Raw genomic sequence first — 15,988 nt, forward strand, 5'->3', positions numbered from 1 at the left:
TGCTTTTTTGAGACAGGGTTTCTCTGTGTAACAGCCCTGGCTGTCCCAGATTCAATCTGTAGACCAGGCTGGCCTTGAACTTGGAGAGATCCACGCGCCTCTGCCTCTCGAGTGCTGGGATTAAAGGCCTGCGCCACCTTGCCTCACTAGACATCATTTTCAACCATGGGTGTATCCTTCTACAAACTAATTTTACTTTTTTGGGGATTAAAGGCATGTATCACCACTCCTGGATCTAAGATTTTCTTTACTTGATACTTGTTCTATGCCAGGCTGGCCTTGAACTCAGATCTGCTTGCCTCAGTCTTCTGGATTAAAGGCATGTTTGTATTTCACCTGCATCACGCAGACCTAGAAGGTCTTTGGATGTGATCCCTTGCCAGAACAGCTATGTTCTCAGTTAACATTCTTCTACATGCAAAACAGATAAGATAAAAAGAAATCTTATTTACAAAAAAGGAAATGAGACTTTATAAAGGCCTTTAGTAGTTTTTGTAGATGTTTAACATGATATATGGGTGTCTGTGAGTGTGCAGGTGTCTGTATGTGAGTGTGTGGGCACATGTTTAGGTGCTGTGCATTGTCACGTCAGGAGACCTGACGTTTCAGTGATAGTTTTATTTAAATGTTATATGTTAGACATAATTGCAATATTATCTTTTTTTTTTTTAAGACAGGGTTTCCCTGTGTAGCCTTGGCTGTTCTAGACTTGCTTTGTAGACCAGGCTGGCCTCAAACTCAGTGATCCACCTGCCTCTGCCTCCCGAGTGCTGGGATTAAAGGCGAGCGCCACCACACCTGGCTGCAATATTATCTTTTAATCCTCACATCAGCCTTATGGTGTTAATTGTTCTAGCAAGTGGTAAGTTTTTTAAGCTTGTAATTATAGGAAAGTACAAGCAAATGGCTTAAAAGTTAACAGAGTAGTGTAATAGGTTCTCTTATACCTGTCCTCTAGATTTAATGGCTATTAATGTCAGAACCCTACCCTTTCTAGTAAATTATGCACCTCTCCTCTGGGTCTGATATTAGCTCGAGTTGTTATAGAACTTGGCTATCTACGGCTGGAGAGATGGCTCAGCAGATAAGAGCGCTGTCTGCTCTTCCAGAGGTTCTGAGTTCAATCCCCAGCAACCACATGGTGGCTCACAATCATCTACACTGGGATCTGATGCCCTCTTCTGGCATACAGGTGTATATGCAGATGGAGCACTCATATAAAATAAGTAAATAAGATCTTTAAAAAAAAAAAAAAGAAGAAGAACTTGGCTATATAGCCAACCGTGACCTTGAACATAGTGGTGGTTATTTTTGGTTATCGACTGTCTGCAGTGAATGACAGTCCAGAAATAGAGGGGGCACACTTGTGGTCTGGATCTGCCCAGATCCTGAGGCACACCTTCAGTCTCCTCCGTATCTTTGGGTGGAAGCTACGTAAGGACAGTGGAGAAGGGAAGCTTTCACTTGTTTTTCTTCTACTTGCACTCACTTTGCCGTCATATCCAGTAGAGCCTGCTTCTTTGGGGTTCCAGTTTATACAAGAGACCAGCTGAGCCCCCCAGCCTTTTGGGAGTGAGCAACTCTAGATTCTGGGCTTTCCACTGTCAGCTAGCCGTTCTCGGGTTAGTTGGACTGCAGTGTGTATGTCATTCTAATAAGTGTCATATGAGAGAGAGAGAGAGATTGATTCATCCCACAAGTGTCTGGAATAGGCTTTATCATTCACCAGCACCTTAGGAGTGTCTTGACTGGCATTTTCCTTCTGCGAAACTTGGGTGAGTGGGTGTGCGCACGCGCGCGTACTCCAAGAATCAGGCTGCCGAGTAGTGCCTGTGGGACCATTCTGATTCAAACCACCACAGTTATTTTCCAGAACATTTTTGTTTGTTTGTTTTAGTTTAATTCCCCCTGACCCCCACTGTTATGTTCAGATTGAACTGAGGGCCTCATGTATACTAAGCATACAGATTGTACTCCCTGCATTATAGGTTTATAATTAGGTATAGTAGCTAGAGACAATGATCTAGTGAAATAATTTTAAAATTATTTTGGGGATTTGTGGTATGAAAATGAAGATCAAATGAATATAGTGATAATTGGCTTGTTTGGATTAAAAATAAAGAGGTTTTGAAAATGGATCATACTAGAATATGTAAAGTGTAATTCTCTTTTCAGATAGTTTTAATCCTATTAATGAATTTTGAAAGAACGTTGCAGGGTATTTTAATTTTGCTTTGCAGAGGAATAGTTGTGGTTTAGACTAGCCTATAGGGAAGATTTGGAGCCCCTATAATTAGAGTAACGCTTTCTGTTGTGACTGCGCAGGAGGGAAGCTAGGCAGTGAAGAATGGGAATTCCACGTGAATCCTGTGAGGATGTTGTGTGCCCTGATTGACTGAGTTTAATTGTGTAACATGAGAAGTTCCCTCTCAAGCTCCTTCTACACTGAGGTCTACTGTGGTGATTGGTTTTCAGTGTGCACAGGAGCTGAGATGTGATTTAGTTGGCAGAGTGTTTGCTTTGTGCATGCAGAGTGCTGAGTTCAGTCCCCAGCTCTAAGTAAACTGGATGCAGTGTTGGTGTTTATAACCCAGCACTAGAGAAGGGGAGACAGACAGGTCAGAGTGATGCTGCTCTGTCAGGTTTGGGGTCAGTCTGGGTTATTTGAGATACTGTCTCAAAACAGCAACAATAAAATACGTCAGGTCATTACCCTGAAGTTGATTAAGACTGCCTCTGCCTCCCAAGCACTAGCATTAAAAAGGTGTGTGCCGCCAGGGTCTGGCCTTTGCCCCTCTGTTTTAGTCAGGAAACATTACCAGAGTTTATGTTTTACTTGGAGTCTAATTTCAGTAACAGAATAGTTCTGCTGGGCCTGGTGGATCATGCTTTTTCTGTTTTGTTTTGATTTTTTTCAGGGACAAGGTTTCTTTGTGTAACAGCTCTGCCTGTTCTGGAGCTGGCTCTATAGACCATGCTGGTCTTGAGCTCACAGAGGACCTTTTGTCTCTGACTCTCCAATGCAGAACTTAACACTGTATGCTGCCATGTCTGGCTGTGGCTACTCTTTTAATCCCAACACTTAGGAAGCAGAGGCAGGCAGATCTCTGAGTTCAAGGCCAGCCTGGTCTACACAGGAAATTATAGGCCAGCCACCAGGGTTATAAGGTAATGTTCTGTTTTGTTGTTGTTGTTTTTGGTTTTTTTTTTCTTGTTTTGATTTTGCGAGACAGGATTTCTCTGGGTGTCCTGGACTCATTCTGTAGACCAGGCTGCCTCGAACTCAGCAATCCACCTGAGTGATGGGATTAAAGGTGAGTGTCACTACGCCCAGCTCAGATGTCCTGTCTTAAAAAGAAATGTAGGGAGTGTGCAGTAGCACACACCTGTGAGCTCAGCGCTAGAGAAGGGGGCACAGGAGAGCTAGGAAGTTGAAGACAGCTTTGCTGCATGAGAGAGGCCAACTTAAAACAACAGCAGTGCAAAGATGAGGAGGCTAGTGAACAGTCTACATGTTTCAGGGCTTATTTGAATCCCTTGTATTTCCAAAAGGAAATATCTTTATATCGTCTTTGGCCTGAAGTTGTGTGTAAATACACTTCTATTTCTAGTTTTAAGAGTCATTCTCTCCCCCACCCCCTCCCCCAGCCAAGACAATTAAATATTGTAGGACTTAGCTGTGGTCAGCAGGGGGCATTCGTTGCGTGCCTGTTGTCTGAGTTGTTGCAACAAAGGATGGAGAGAGTCAGGCCCTGTTCCAGAATTGCTTCCTCTGAAAACGTCATTAAACCATTCCTCCCTTTCAGGGCATCAAATGGGAAAAGTGTTTGGGATATTGGAACAAAAGCTGCCCATGTCTCTAAATAAGGGACCTTAATGAGACTGGTTATGACCCACAGTTTTATGGGAGTTGTTTGTTGGAGAGTTAATGCCCTTCCATTTATCCTGAGGACTTCCGAACTTTGTCTCCTGCCCCTGTGGTCCCCTCTTTTGTTTTCTCTTAAACCTTTTGACCAGTGACTTAGCATGTTTTCCTAATTCCACCCCCCACCTCCTTGACCTTTTTTCTTCCCACTTCCTGTGGCATTTTTATTTGTTCTGTTTTAACTGTTTCTGCTAGAGCTAAAATCCCACGGGAGCAATGGGGACTTATAAAAGAAGGAAATCAGGACTCTTTTAGCACTTGTTAAATATTGTGATGAAAATTGAGAGGTTCTATTTAATTGAAGCTTGGAGAGATAGTTCTTAGTTCAAAAGTAACTAAAGTGCCTAAAAGCAAATGAAATAATTTACTGTGTCCCTTCAGCCCACCATGTTTAGCCTGATGTCTTAGCTGGTCACTTTCTTACATCTCAGTTAAAGGGGCTTAGTTTTATTTTAATTTTTCTTCTCAATTTCTGACAGTTCAAGGAGCCAGAGTTCCCATGGACTTCAGGTTTCTTTGGCTTAAGGGGGGGTAGACACATGTGGGGCAGACAACATACTCAGGTGAATTCTTACACATTTCTAAGGTTTTAGGTTAAGATAAAAGTTTTCTGATTTTTAAAAATCTGTTTCTTCAGGGCATCAGAAAAGAAGGTGGTAAAAATTACATCTGGAATACCTCAGACTGAGGTAAGTATTCTTTTTTTAATATTTATTGGGCTAGGGGTAGTAATGTAGATGCACAAATGCCATATGGATATTAGAGGACAATTTTCCAGAGTCGGTTCTTATCTTCCACTTGTTGAGGTAGGTTCTGTATCTCTCTTTTAAAAACGTTTTTTAGCCATAATCCCAGCACTCAGGATGCAGAGACAGGCGGATCTCTGAGTTCGAGGCCAGCCTGGTGTACAAAGCGAGTCCAGGACAGCCAAAGAAACCCCATTTTAAAAAATTACCTTTTATTTATCTGTCAGTGCTGTGTGTGTGTGTGTGTGTGTGTGTGTGTGTGTGTGTGTAGGTCAGAGGACAACTTGGGGGAATTGGCTCTCTCATTGTAGCATGTGGGTTCGGGGAAACCGCTCTGCTCACTGAGCCACCTCCCTGGGCCTAGTCAGGTCTCCCTTGTTTCTCCTCCTGGGCCAGCTGCCCGTCAGCTTCTATCCTGCAACAGGGGTGCTTGGTTATAGATGCGCACCAGCACAGCTGGCTCTTTGCATGGGTTCTGTTTTTCATGTGGGTTCTGGGCACTGTAGCTCTGGTTATCACACTTTCACAGCTTGTACTTTTACCCACTGGATCCCCATTTTTATTTTTGTTCTTTGACATAGCATTTTACTATGTAACTTAGGCTGGCCCTAAACACAGTCTTTCTACTTCAGACTCCCAGGTACTAGGATTCTAGGAATGTGTCACCATGCTTGGCCATTTCTGTTTTTAACTTTTTTGTCTGTATCATTCCATACAGTTTTTCATGTAGAGCTGCTCAGTTGGTGCTGTGGGAAAAGCCTGAGTCTGATGCCCTGAGTCACATGTAGAAGGGAGCAAATGGAACTCGATATGTTGTAGCATAGATGCATACATCCATGCATGCACACAGAATTAAAGATGGATAAATGTAAAAATAATTGATTCATAGGCAAATTCAGTATTGACAGTTGGTGCTTCTTTCTCCACCTACTCAGAAAAATATTTGGGCTGACATAGTGCGTATGTCTGTAAGCTGTCATCTGTTATATTATACAACTGTGGTCTTAATAGTAACTTGACAACATTTGCAGGCATAGGATTAGAGTTTGAGAGGATTGTATGTACCTTGGGAAAGTAGCAATGGGAGATGTTCCCTTTAACTTGGTTGTTGGTAGCTGGTGAGAGCAAAAGTTTTTGGATTCTTATCTCAAGATGTATGAAATCAGGTTTCATTTGAGATCTTGTGTTCAGTTTTATACTTTCAAAGTAGAGAGTTTTTTGTTTTGGATTTTGTTTTTTGGCTATTGTTATTTCGAGACAGGGTTTTTCTGTGTAGCCCTGGCTGTTCTGAACTCAGAGATCTGCCTGCCTCTGCCTCGTGAGTGCTGGGAGTGTGCCACCCTGCCTGTCTCAAAGTAAAAATTTATTTTATTCTTTTAGAATTTAATGATGTAGTTTTGTTTTGTTTTTTTAACTGTTTGATTACATGTATTGGAACCAAGATGTTCCTTTGATCTTTTTCTTTCTCCTCCTCTTCCTCCTCTTCTTTCTTCTGTTTTTATCTTATTCAAACCAAATATCTTGTGTTTTGAGGTTTATGTTGAATATGGATTTTATTTCTTTTTGATTTTAAGGATATATATACAACAATAGTTCTCTCTCTCTCTCTCTCTCTCTCTCTCTCTCTCTCTCTCTCTCTCTCTCTCTGTGTGTGTGTGTGTGTGTGTGTGTGTGTGTGTAAATAATTGTGTTGAGCCTTAGATTGGATACTACCTGATATGGTTTAAAGTTAGTGTTTTCACTGACCATAACAGCTCTTTCCTTTAACAAGTAGTTAAGTTTTCTTTTCATTTTTCACTTATTATCACTTAGAGAATGCAGAAGAGAGCTGAACGATTCAATGTACCTGTAAGTTTGGAGAGTAAGAAGGCTGCTCGGGCAGCTAGGTGAGTACTTCTAGCCCTGTGGCCCAAGGTGGAGATGTTATCAGGATATAGGGGTGAGATCTTTGTTTTAGGTATAATTGTTGGTTTTAAGTGGAAGTGTCCTCATGGAAATTAATGAACACTGTCTGTGCTATGTGCAGAACATTTCTGTTGACCTGAATATAGTAGCTGTGCATTGGGCTTTGTTGTTATCTGTCGGGGTTTATAGTAGGTGAAAGTCAGGAGCTGACAGCTGCTCCTAAGTCTGAGAATTTCTTTTAGTGGACGCTTGGACTCTTGGTGAGAAGAAGAGTAAACTGAACCTTTTTCATGGTGTTGTTAGAATTAGCTAATGATTGCAAAGTCTGAGATCACAAGAAAGAAGTGTCACGTACCTTGACACGGACACAGACAACCAGGAGTGTGAACAACTTCCTAAAATTCAGCATGTTTTCCTCTTGCAGGTTTGGAATTTCTTCAGTTCCAACAAAAGGTGAGAGTACAGAGGTTCTTCTGAGAAAGCTTACTTTTCCTTTTCTGGCAATAGATTTCATTTCTCCAAATTTAGGTAAACTGGTTATCTCTCAGAGCCGTAAGAGGCTATGGCATCTGTACCCTAATGCCTCATAAATAATTAAGAGGAAGTTCTTAAATTATGAGAAAGAAGATCTCACTATTTTTGTTTGTTTGTTTGTTTGTTTGTTTTTTGGGACATCTGAGAAATTTCTAGTACAGTCTTATTTTTGTGTCTTATTAGCATAAAGTTATGCTTTTTCAGTGCTCTGAGTTAACATATCTATTAAACTGAAGGAGACTATATTAACTTCCTAGTTTCACTTTTAAGAACTTACAGAGGGGCTGGAGAGGTGGCTCAGAGGTTAAGAGCACTGTCTGTTCTTCCAAAGGTTCTGAGTTCAATTCCCAGCAACCACATGGTGGCTTATAACCATCTATAATGAGACCTGCTGCCCTCTTTTGGCATGCAGGGACAGAAGCGGGCAGAATACTTTATACATAATAAATAAATAAATCTTAGGGGAAAAAAAGAACTTACAAAGAAGTAACCTTTGACGTATTTAGAGACTTAGCCATGAAGCTTATATTAGCATCATATATATTGATCAATCATTGGGGGGAAACATGTATCTAATACTGTAGTATAGTAGACTATATAGAATGTTAAAAATGACTTAAGGGCTGAGGAGATAGGTGGATTGCTGGGTGAAGTGCTTGAGAAGAGTCTGAGCCCTAGAACTCACACTTTTTACAAAAAAGGCAGAATATAGTGCCCAAGACATGTCTCCTACAGACCACTACACACACACACATGCACATACATGCACACATGTACACATACTTTTATATATACATGCATAAATACACACACGCGCGCGCGCACACACGGTATTCCTTTTTAGTTATTTGGAGGTCCGCACAATATTACCCTGAGTCTGATATTCACCCACAAAAGACATTTATCCCTGCTGTCACTTACTCTTCGTTCCCTCTTCTACCCCAGTGTTTGATCCACTACTGATGTTTGTCTCCATTTATGAATTTACCTTCACACAAAGGGAAGTATGTGTGATATGTGATCTCTTGTAATTACCTTTTTGTCTTCTTTTGTGTGTTCTTTCCTTATTATTTTTTCTTTCTTTTTTTGAGGGGGGGCTTGGGGGAGTTGAGACAGGGTTTCTCTGTGTCACTCTGACTGTCCTGGAACTTGCTTTGTAGACCAGGCTGGCTTCGAACCCATAGAGATCCGCCTGCCTCTGCCTCCCAATGTAATTAGCTTTTCCACTTACCATAATATTTTATTTTTTGACTGTTCTTGAGATAGAATTTCACAATTTACAGGGTAGCCTCAGACTTGCTGTGTAGCTTACTGTGGCTGGTGTCCTCAGATTTACGCTCTCTATCCTTCAGCCTCCCAAATGCTAAGATTGCAGATGTGCACCACCAGGCCTATGCTGTATGTCATACCTGTTTATTAGCTGTGCCACTGAACATCACCTGCAGCCTAACATGTTCCCAGCACGGATGGTGAAGAAAATGCCCTGTCCTCTGCATGGGCACGCCACATTCTGTTCAGTATCAGTGTGCATTGCTTTACTGTTTGTCTGATACAGTTAGCGATGCTTTGCATATTTGCTTTTATGTTTTGTATGGATGTGTGTTTTCTTTCATTTTGAACCTATGTCTAGAAGATAACCTATGTGGAGTTGGGTCTCCTTCCACCAATACTTGGGCTCTGGGGATGGAATCACCAAGCTTGAGAAGCAAGCACTTTTACCTGCTGAGCCATCTCACCAGCCCTAGTGTCTAATTCTTAATAGCCACAAAAGAATCTGTGGAAGTAACTGACAAATTCTGTTTGTAGGTATTGTTCTTTTTTTAATCAACTGATTTAATTTTTGAGACAGCACCTCATGTGTGTCTAAAGAGTTTTTAATCCTGTGTATTATGTTCATTCCCCTAATTTGATTTGAAGACTTAATTTTATGAATTTTAAAACTATTACATAATTAAATTTTTTTCTCCCTTAGGTCTGTCATCTGACACCAAGCCTATGGTACGAAATCTTCTGTAGAATCTCTTTGTCGTGTCTGAGGTTGTGAGTTTGGTAACTGTCTTCAGTATAATATGCCCTGAATTTTAAGTGTTTGAAGACTGGGGAAGTTAGAAAAATTGCTACATCCTCAAGTTCCTATAGATAGCCTACCAGCCATTACTTTGAAAGGATAAGTAGAATTTTGTTAACCTGAAGTTTTAGGCATTTTCTAAAAGCTTTTGGCAATGTCTTTCTTTAAAGAAAAACTATTTAATTTTTTTTTTTTTTTTTTAAATAAGGTTTCTCTGTGTAGCCCTGGCTGTTCTGGAACTTGATTTGTAGACCATGCTGGCCTCAAACTCAGAGATCTGCTAGCTTCTGCCTCCCAAGTGCTGTGATTAAAGGCCTGACTTTTAATTCTTTTTGGTTTTAGAGACAGGGTTTCTCTGTGTAGTCTTGGCTGCCCAGGACTCACTTTGTAGAACAGGCTGACCTCAAACTTACAGTGATCTACCTGCCTCTGCCTCCCGAGTGCTGGGATTAAAGGCGTGCGCCACCACACCTGGCTCTGGCTTTTAATTCTTAACAACTACAAAATCTGTAGAAGTAACTTATTAAGTTCTATTTGTAGATATTATTCTTTTAAAAACTAAGTTGATTTAAATTTTAAAACAGGGTCTGTCTCATTTCTGGCCTAGCCTGGATCTTGCTTTTATCTGAGGATGACCTTGAACTTCAGATTTTCTTGCTTCTACCTCCAGAATATTGGGATTGAAGGCATGCTCCTCTCTGTCTGATTTGTATGGTACTAGAGAGGAAACCCAGGATGCATGCTAGGCAGACACTACCAACTAAGCTATACCCCAGGCCGCTGTTGCTTAACGTTGCCTATAAGTGTAAGAGAAGCCAGGTATGCTAGTGTACACCTTTAATCCCAGCACCTGGGAGGCAGGAGTAGGTAGATCTCTAGGCAATATGAGGTCAGCCTGGTCTGCATACTGAGTTCCAGGCAAGCGAAGGCTACATGGTCAGATGTTACACACACACACACACACAAAAAGCCCCCCACCCCCTAAAAAAAAAAACCATGTATATATTTACTGTATTTTCTGGTGTATGAGTTTTTAATCCTGAAAAATCTGTCCCAAAGTTGGGGCTCGTCCTGTATGCCGGCTACTTACCTGCAGCTTGCTTCCCCTTGCTTCATACGTCCGGTGCATATAACGGGGGGTGCTGCAACCCATTCCCCACTCTGTGCGGGGAGCACGAAGCAGGAAGGAGCAAGCTGCACACACTTCCTATACCTCAAAGAGCAGAACGTGAGTGTGGATTGGCTCTCCACCAGTACCGCCTGTTCTACTCTTCAGGTTGAGTTGAGTGTGGAGCTTGCCTTACAGGGGCAGTGTAGGCTGCTGTCTGCTGGCATTTAGTAAAGTGCCTGGGTGTCTGTGCCCTGCCTGCAAATAGACACGTGCCCAAGTCTGCTGTACAGGGTGTGCATATATATATGTACATACACACACATCCGTGAGAGTAAAGAATATAGAATTAGAGTGGTGGTTTCTGGGCTGTTGCTACTAGTCAGCGAGTTTTCAAAATAGAAACGTGATAAAATATATTCAACTCTGAAATCCTGCTACAGTCAGTATTGTAACTGAAATTGAAATATTTTATTATAAATGAACATGTTCTAAATGATTGTATCAAGGCTTCCAAGAAAAGAAAAAAGAGAATTGAATTGAGTAGTATTATTTGTCTTCTAAAATTGAAAAGTTTATCTTTGCTTAAAGATTCAATTAAGAATTACTTAGCAGGGCTGGAGAGACGGCTCAGTGGTTAGGAGCTCTGGCTGCTCTTCCAGAGGTCCTGAGTTCAATTTTCAGCCACTACATGGTGACTCCCAACCATTTGTAATGAGAGCTTGTGCCCTCTTCAGGAGTACAGGAAGAATGTTGTATATATAATAAGTAAATAGATCTTTTTTTTTTTTTTCCCCCTTTCTTTTCCTTTTATTGAAAACAGATTTTTTTTTCATTTAACATATCCTGATTATGGTTTTCCCTCCCTCTGCTCTCCCCAGTTCCTCCCCACATCCCCTTTCATCCAGATCTACACCCCTTCTGTCTCTTATTAGAAAAAAATGTGTTTTGTTGTTTGTTTTTTGTTTTTGCTTTTTATTTATTTATTTATTTTTAAGTAAATAGCTCTTTAAAAAAAAAAAAAAAAAAAAAAAGAACCACTTAGGAGCTGTATGTGGTGGCGCACACCTTTAATCCCAGCACTCGGGAGGCAGAGGCAGGTGGATCGCTGTGAGTTGCAAGGCCAACCTGGTCTACAGAGGGAGTCTAGGACAGCCAGGGCTGTTAAACAAAGAAACCCTGTCTCAAAAAACCAAGGGAAAAAAAAAAAAGAATTGCGTGGCAGAGTTTGGTATGATCATGCATTCTTGTAAACCCCGGCACTCGGGAGGCTGAGGAGGCAGGAGGATTGGTGCAAGTTTGAGGCCCTGCGGGGCTTGTTTAGTGAGTTGAAGGCTATCTTGGGTAAAATCAATCAAAGAAATTACTTTTAGAGATTTTGTGCTAAGAATTAACAAATTTGGACTGAATGGCGGACTTGTTTGTAGAGGTGATGGTTGTTATGTGTGGTGGTATTCTCAAGCTGTTTTTGTCTGCTTTGATCTTGAGCTCTCTTAGGCCTTTGCCACCGTTGATGAACAGAGCTGAATCCTTCACCTTTTACCACATTTCAGAAGAGGCTTTTTAATTATCGTCAGATGTATGTGTCTGAGTTTGCACACATGCTGTGTTTGTGCCAGCAGGGTTATTTGAGCTGAGTTTTGGACCATAGTTTCTGCCTTCTCTTTTCTTATTTTTTAATGTGTCTCTTTCTGTAGGTTAACCTGGATAAACTAAAGGAAAGAGCACAGAGATTTGGTTTGAATGTCTCTTCCATCTCCAGAAAGGTAATGTATGTTAGCTGTAATTTCTGTTTTTAGATTAGAACAGCCTGAGAATTTAGAAATTACTTTTGTGAAGTCATTTTGTGAAGCTGGCTTTTTAGCATCTCATTTTTATGTCATTTGAATATTACTGCTTCACTATTGATTACATCAAACGAACTGTTTAACAAATTTTATTTTATTTTTTGGAGGCAGGGTTTCTCTGTGTAGCCTTGGCTGTTCTGGACTCACTTTGTAGACCAGGCTGGCCTCAGACTCACAGCGATCCACCTGCCTCTGCCTCCTTTTGTGCTGGGATTACAGGCGTGCACCGCTGCACCTGGCTAAGAAAATACTTTTGTTCAGTAGATTGTTTTCATCTCTTTGACCCAGACTGTTAAAACATTGCCTGTTTCTCTTTGATATGTTGTTGAATATAGTTATTTAATCCCAATGCTTGGGAGGCAGGTGGGATTTATCTTTAAAAAAACAATGTGGACTATAGTAATGTTTAAACATGCTTTAACTAATCTGATACGGGAGTAAGAGAAAACAGTTACCTAGAACAAAATTTGAAGTTCATATAGAAATGTTTATGGACCGCCCCTCCTCCTGTTTTTAAAGTCACAATCTGCGCATCTCTTCATACAGTAGGTGTGCAGCTTGGGCACATAAGCAAGCTGAGGAGACAGAATTTGCAACACCAGAATTTGACTGTTTGTTGTTGGTGGTGGGTTTTTTTGTTTTTGTTTTTGTTTTTTGTTTGTTTGTTTTTTGTTTTGTTTTTTTGTTTTGTTTTGTTTTTTTGCCTCCCGGGTGCTGGGATTATAGGCATGCTCTACCATGCCCTGATTGGCTGTTTGGCTGAGCTTTGTGAATGCTCACACATTTCAGTTTTATGACTCTGTAGGTGTGTCATACGCATTAGGGCATTAGGTGTTGTATGAGAACTTCCTGCGCTCTCTTCCCACCCTTACTGCATCCTGTAAGTCATCGTCCCTCTCTCTCTTCGTCTAGTGGAAGTCATGTCTGCTCCTGTCCTCATCTCTGAGTGAGTAGGTGCTGTTGGTTTAGGGTAGTGGGAAGTGACAGCAGAGAGTGGCTCTGGCCTTTAGACCTTTGCACAGTAGGCTGTAAGTTGTCCGTTCCAGCTCTATGGACTGTTTGAGGATGAAATGGTATGCCTTTTCTCACTAAGTCCCATGGTAGCTACAGGCTAAGGAACCTCACTTCCTTAACAAAATAAACCCAGATAAGCACAGTCTGGTTAAATTGTGTCTTATTGCTCACCACCTAGTTTTTCAGTCTGTGTTTGACTGGTCATTTTCTTCTCCATCAGTTTTCCTTGCCTTCAAAAGAAATGTTTGTGTAAGTCCTAATGGTGGACAGGACTTGGTGTGTAGTAAAGAAGCAAGAATTGAGTGGAAGAAGTGAAGTCAGTCAGTCAGTTCAGTTGATTATTTATGGTGAAAGGACATGGATTCTGTTAAAAACTAAATGAGCCGGGCGATGGTAGCGCACCCTGCACTTGGGAGGCAGAGGTAGGTGGATCGCTGTGAGTTCAAGGCCAGCCTGGTTTACAAAGGATAGACAAGCCTGTCTTGAAAAACTAAACTAAACTAAATTAAAAAGCAATAACTAAATCTCAACTTAGATATGTATATTAACTGATATGTCTGTTTTATTTTGTTTTTTTTTTTTTTTTTTACACATTGATATACTTGGAAAAGTAAAGCTTAATGTTTTAGAGAGTTGTACAAATGCATGTACATTAAAAAGAACAAAGTGCAGGGCTGGAGAGATGGCTCAGAGGTTAAGAGCACTGACTGCTCTTCCAGAGGTCCTGAGTTCAAGTCCCAGCAACCACATAGTGGCTCACAACCATCTATAATGTGATTTGATGCCCTCTTCTGGCCTGCAAGTGTACACACAGACACAACACTGTATACATAATAATAAATAAATAAATTAAAAAAAAAAAAAAAAGAACAAAGTTCAGCAGTATGCAGAACATTGGAGTATTTGTTTTTCTCCCTTCTTGGGCATATATGGGTCAAGTGTTAATGGTTTTCGTCTAGTGGTAGGATAAAAAGCATCTATAGTCTTATTCATTTTAGTTTATCTTCCTCTTTTTCTTCTGGAATATTACCAGACTCCCCACACTTGCACCTTTTCATTTGGTTAACTAAGCCATCCTCGTCTGGATTTGTTTCTTCTTGGTGGTGGTGGGTAGTAGTGAGGCTAGTGATTAAACCCAGGGCACATCTACTGTCTATGGCTCTGTGGGCTCAGCAGGACAGACTTCGTGCAAGGGCAAGGAGCTGCTTAAAGATGGGGAGTAGAGGGGGAGCTCAGTCATCCGGTTCTTCTCTTGTCCCTGCTAGGGTGAGGGACCGAACTGAACCAAACTTTGCCTTCACCTGTAACCAATAAATGTTCATTTCGCTCCCTTGCATTCCCCCTTTCCTGACCTTTCTTCTTCCTGATATTCTTCTAGTGGTGTCGTTATATGTGCCACTCAATTGCACTTGAACCGCTTGGCTATAGGGTTTGTGAAGAAAAGGAGCCAAAATGGACTTTTTCCCCCCTTTTCTTTCCCCAAGACGGTTTCTCTGTGTAGCCTTGGCTGTCCTGGACTTGCTTTGTAGACCAGGTTGTCCTTGAACTCACAGCAATCTGCCTGTCTCTGCCTCCCAAGTGCTAGGACTAAAGGCGTGTCACCATGCCCAGCTGACTTTTGTCCTCTTAAAAAGATAATCTTAAATTTTAACAAAATGGTCATGATGTTTTTCTTTGTCTCAGTTGTCATGTTTTCCAACTTTGCCCTAAGATTAGACACTTTTTTTTCCCCCTTCAAGACAGTTATCTCTGTAGCCCTGGCTGTCTTAGAACCTTCTCTGTAGATCATGCTGGCTCTGAATTCAGATCCACCTGCCTCTGTCTCCCAAGTGATGGGATTAAAGGTGTGTGCCAATGTTCCTGGCGTATTGACACGTTAACATAGCCACGTTTGAGGGGGATATTAGTTAAAAGTATTACAGTGAATACTTTCAGAGAAATTGTGTAAGGATAAGGTAGAGTGCTTGAATCCCTGGGTTGCATTCCTTCCACTTTGTGAACTGGTTATAGTGGGGCATTCTAGTAAGCACAACACTTAGGAGGTACAGATGGAGGATCAGAAGTTCAAAGTCATATTCAGCCACATTGTAAGGGCAGTTTGGACTGCATGAGACTCAAAGAGACTGGGAGAGTTTGATTTTAAAATTTGTTTTGGTTTATTTTTCATTTTATTTTCATTCTCTCTCTGTCTCTCTCTCTCTCTCTGTCTCTCACACACAGACACATATTTAAAAGCTATAAAAATCTGTATAAGAGAAAATGGGGAGAGGTGTAAGACCTAATTAATAGCTTCCTCTAAAAGCAGGATCTCACTATGTAGACGTGACTAGCCTAGAGCTTAATATGTACACCTGGCTGGCTTTGAACTCAAAGAAAAGGCTATCAGATTACCTAGAACAAGAGTTAATGAATGGTTTCGAGCTACCATGTAAGCGCTGGGAATCAAACCTGGGTCTTCTGCTGAGGGAGACCCCATAGGTGGTCATGGCAGGCAGGGAAGTGAACCACAAGAAGTGAGAATGAAAACTTGGTTCATATTGACTTTGTCAACCTGGATGAAGACTTAAAGGAGTCTGAACTTCTTTAAAGATTTATTTATTTTATTTATTGTGTATGAGTGCTTTATCTACAGAAGAGGGTATCAGATCACATTATAGCTGGTTGTGAGGCACCATGTAGTTGCTGGGAATTGAACTCAGGACCTCTGTAAGAGCAGCCAATGCTCTTAACCTCTGAGCCACCTCTCTAGCCTGGGAGTCTGATCTTAGGCAGTTTATTCCCAACAAATTTAAACATAGTATAGTTTGGGGGAGGTTTCGTGGTGTAATACAGTCCCCACTG

General features: G+C 41.2%; 1 protein-coding gene across 2 annotated transcripts in view; it reads left to right on the forward strand.

Annotated features, from left to right (window-relative positions):
• Sarnp (SAP domain containing ribonucleoprotein) overlaps positions 1 to 15,988 on the forward strand; it is a 54,193-nt gene that overhangs the window by 19,322 nt on the left and 18,883 nt on the right. For both annotated transcript variants that reach the window (XM_051170681.1, XM_051170682.1), the window contains 5 exons: positions 4,563 to 4,614; positions 6,484 to 6,557; positions 7,001 to 7,029; positions 9,083 to 9,108; positions 11,984 to 12,052. In XM_051170681.1, the coding sequence (XP_051026638.1) occupies positions 4,563 to 4,614; positions 6,484 to 6,557; positions 7,001 to 7,029; positions 9,083 to 9,108; positions 11,984 to 12,052 (250 nt within the window). The remainder of the gene's footprint in view (positions 1 to 4,562; positions 4,615 to 6,483; positions 6,558 to 7,000; positions 7,030 to 9,082; positions 9,109 to 11,983; positions 12,053 to 15,988) is intronic.

This window comes from Acomys russatus, chromosome 28, assembly GCF_903995435.1.
Source record: "Acomys russatus chromosome 28, mAcoRus1.1, whole genome shotgun sequence".
NCBI lineage: Eukaryota > Metazoa > Chordata > Mammalia > Rodentia > Muridae > Acomys > Acomys russatus.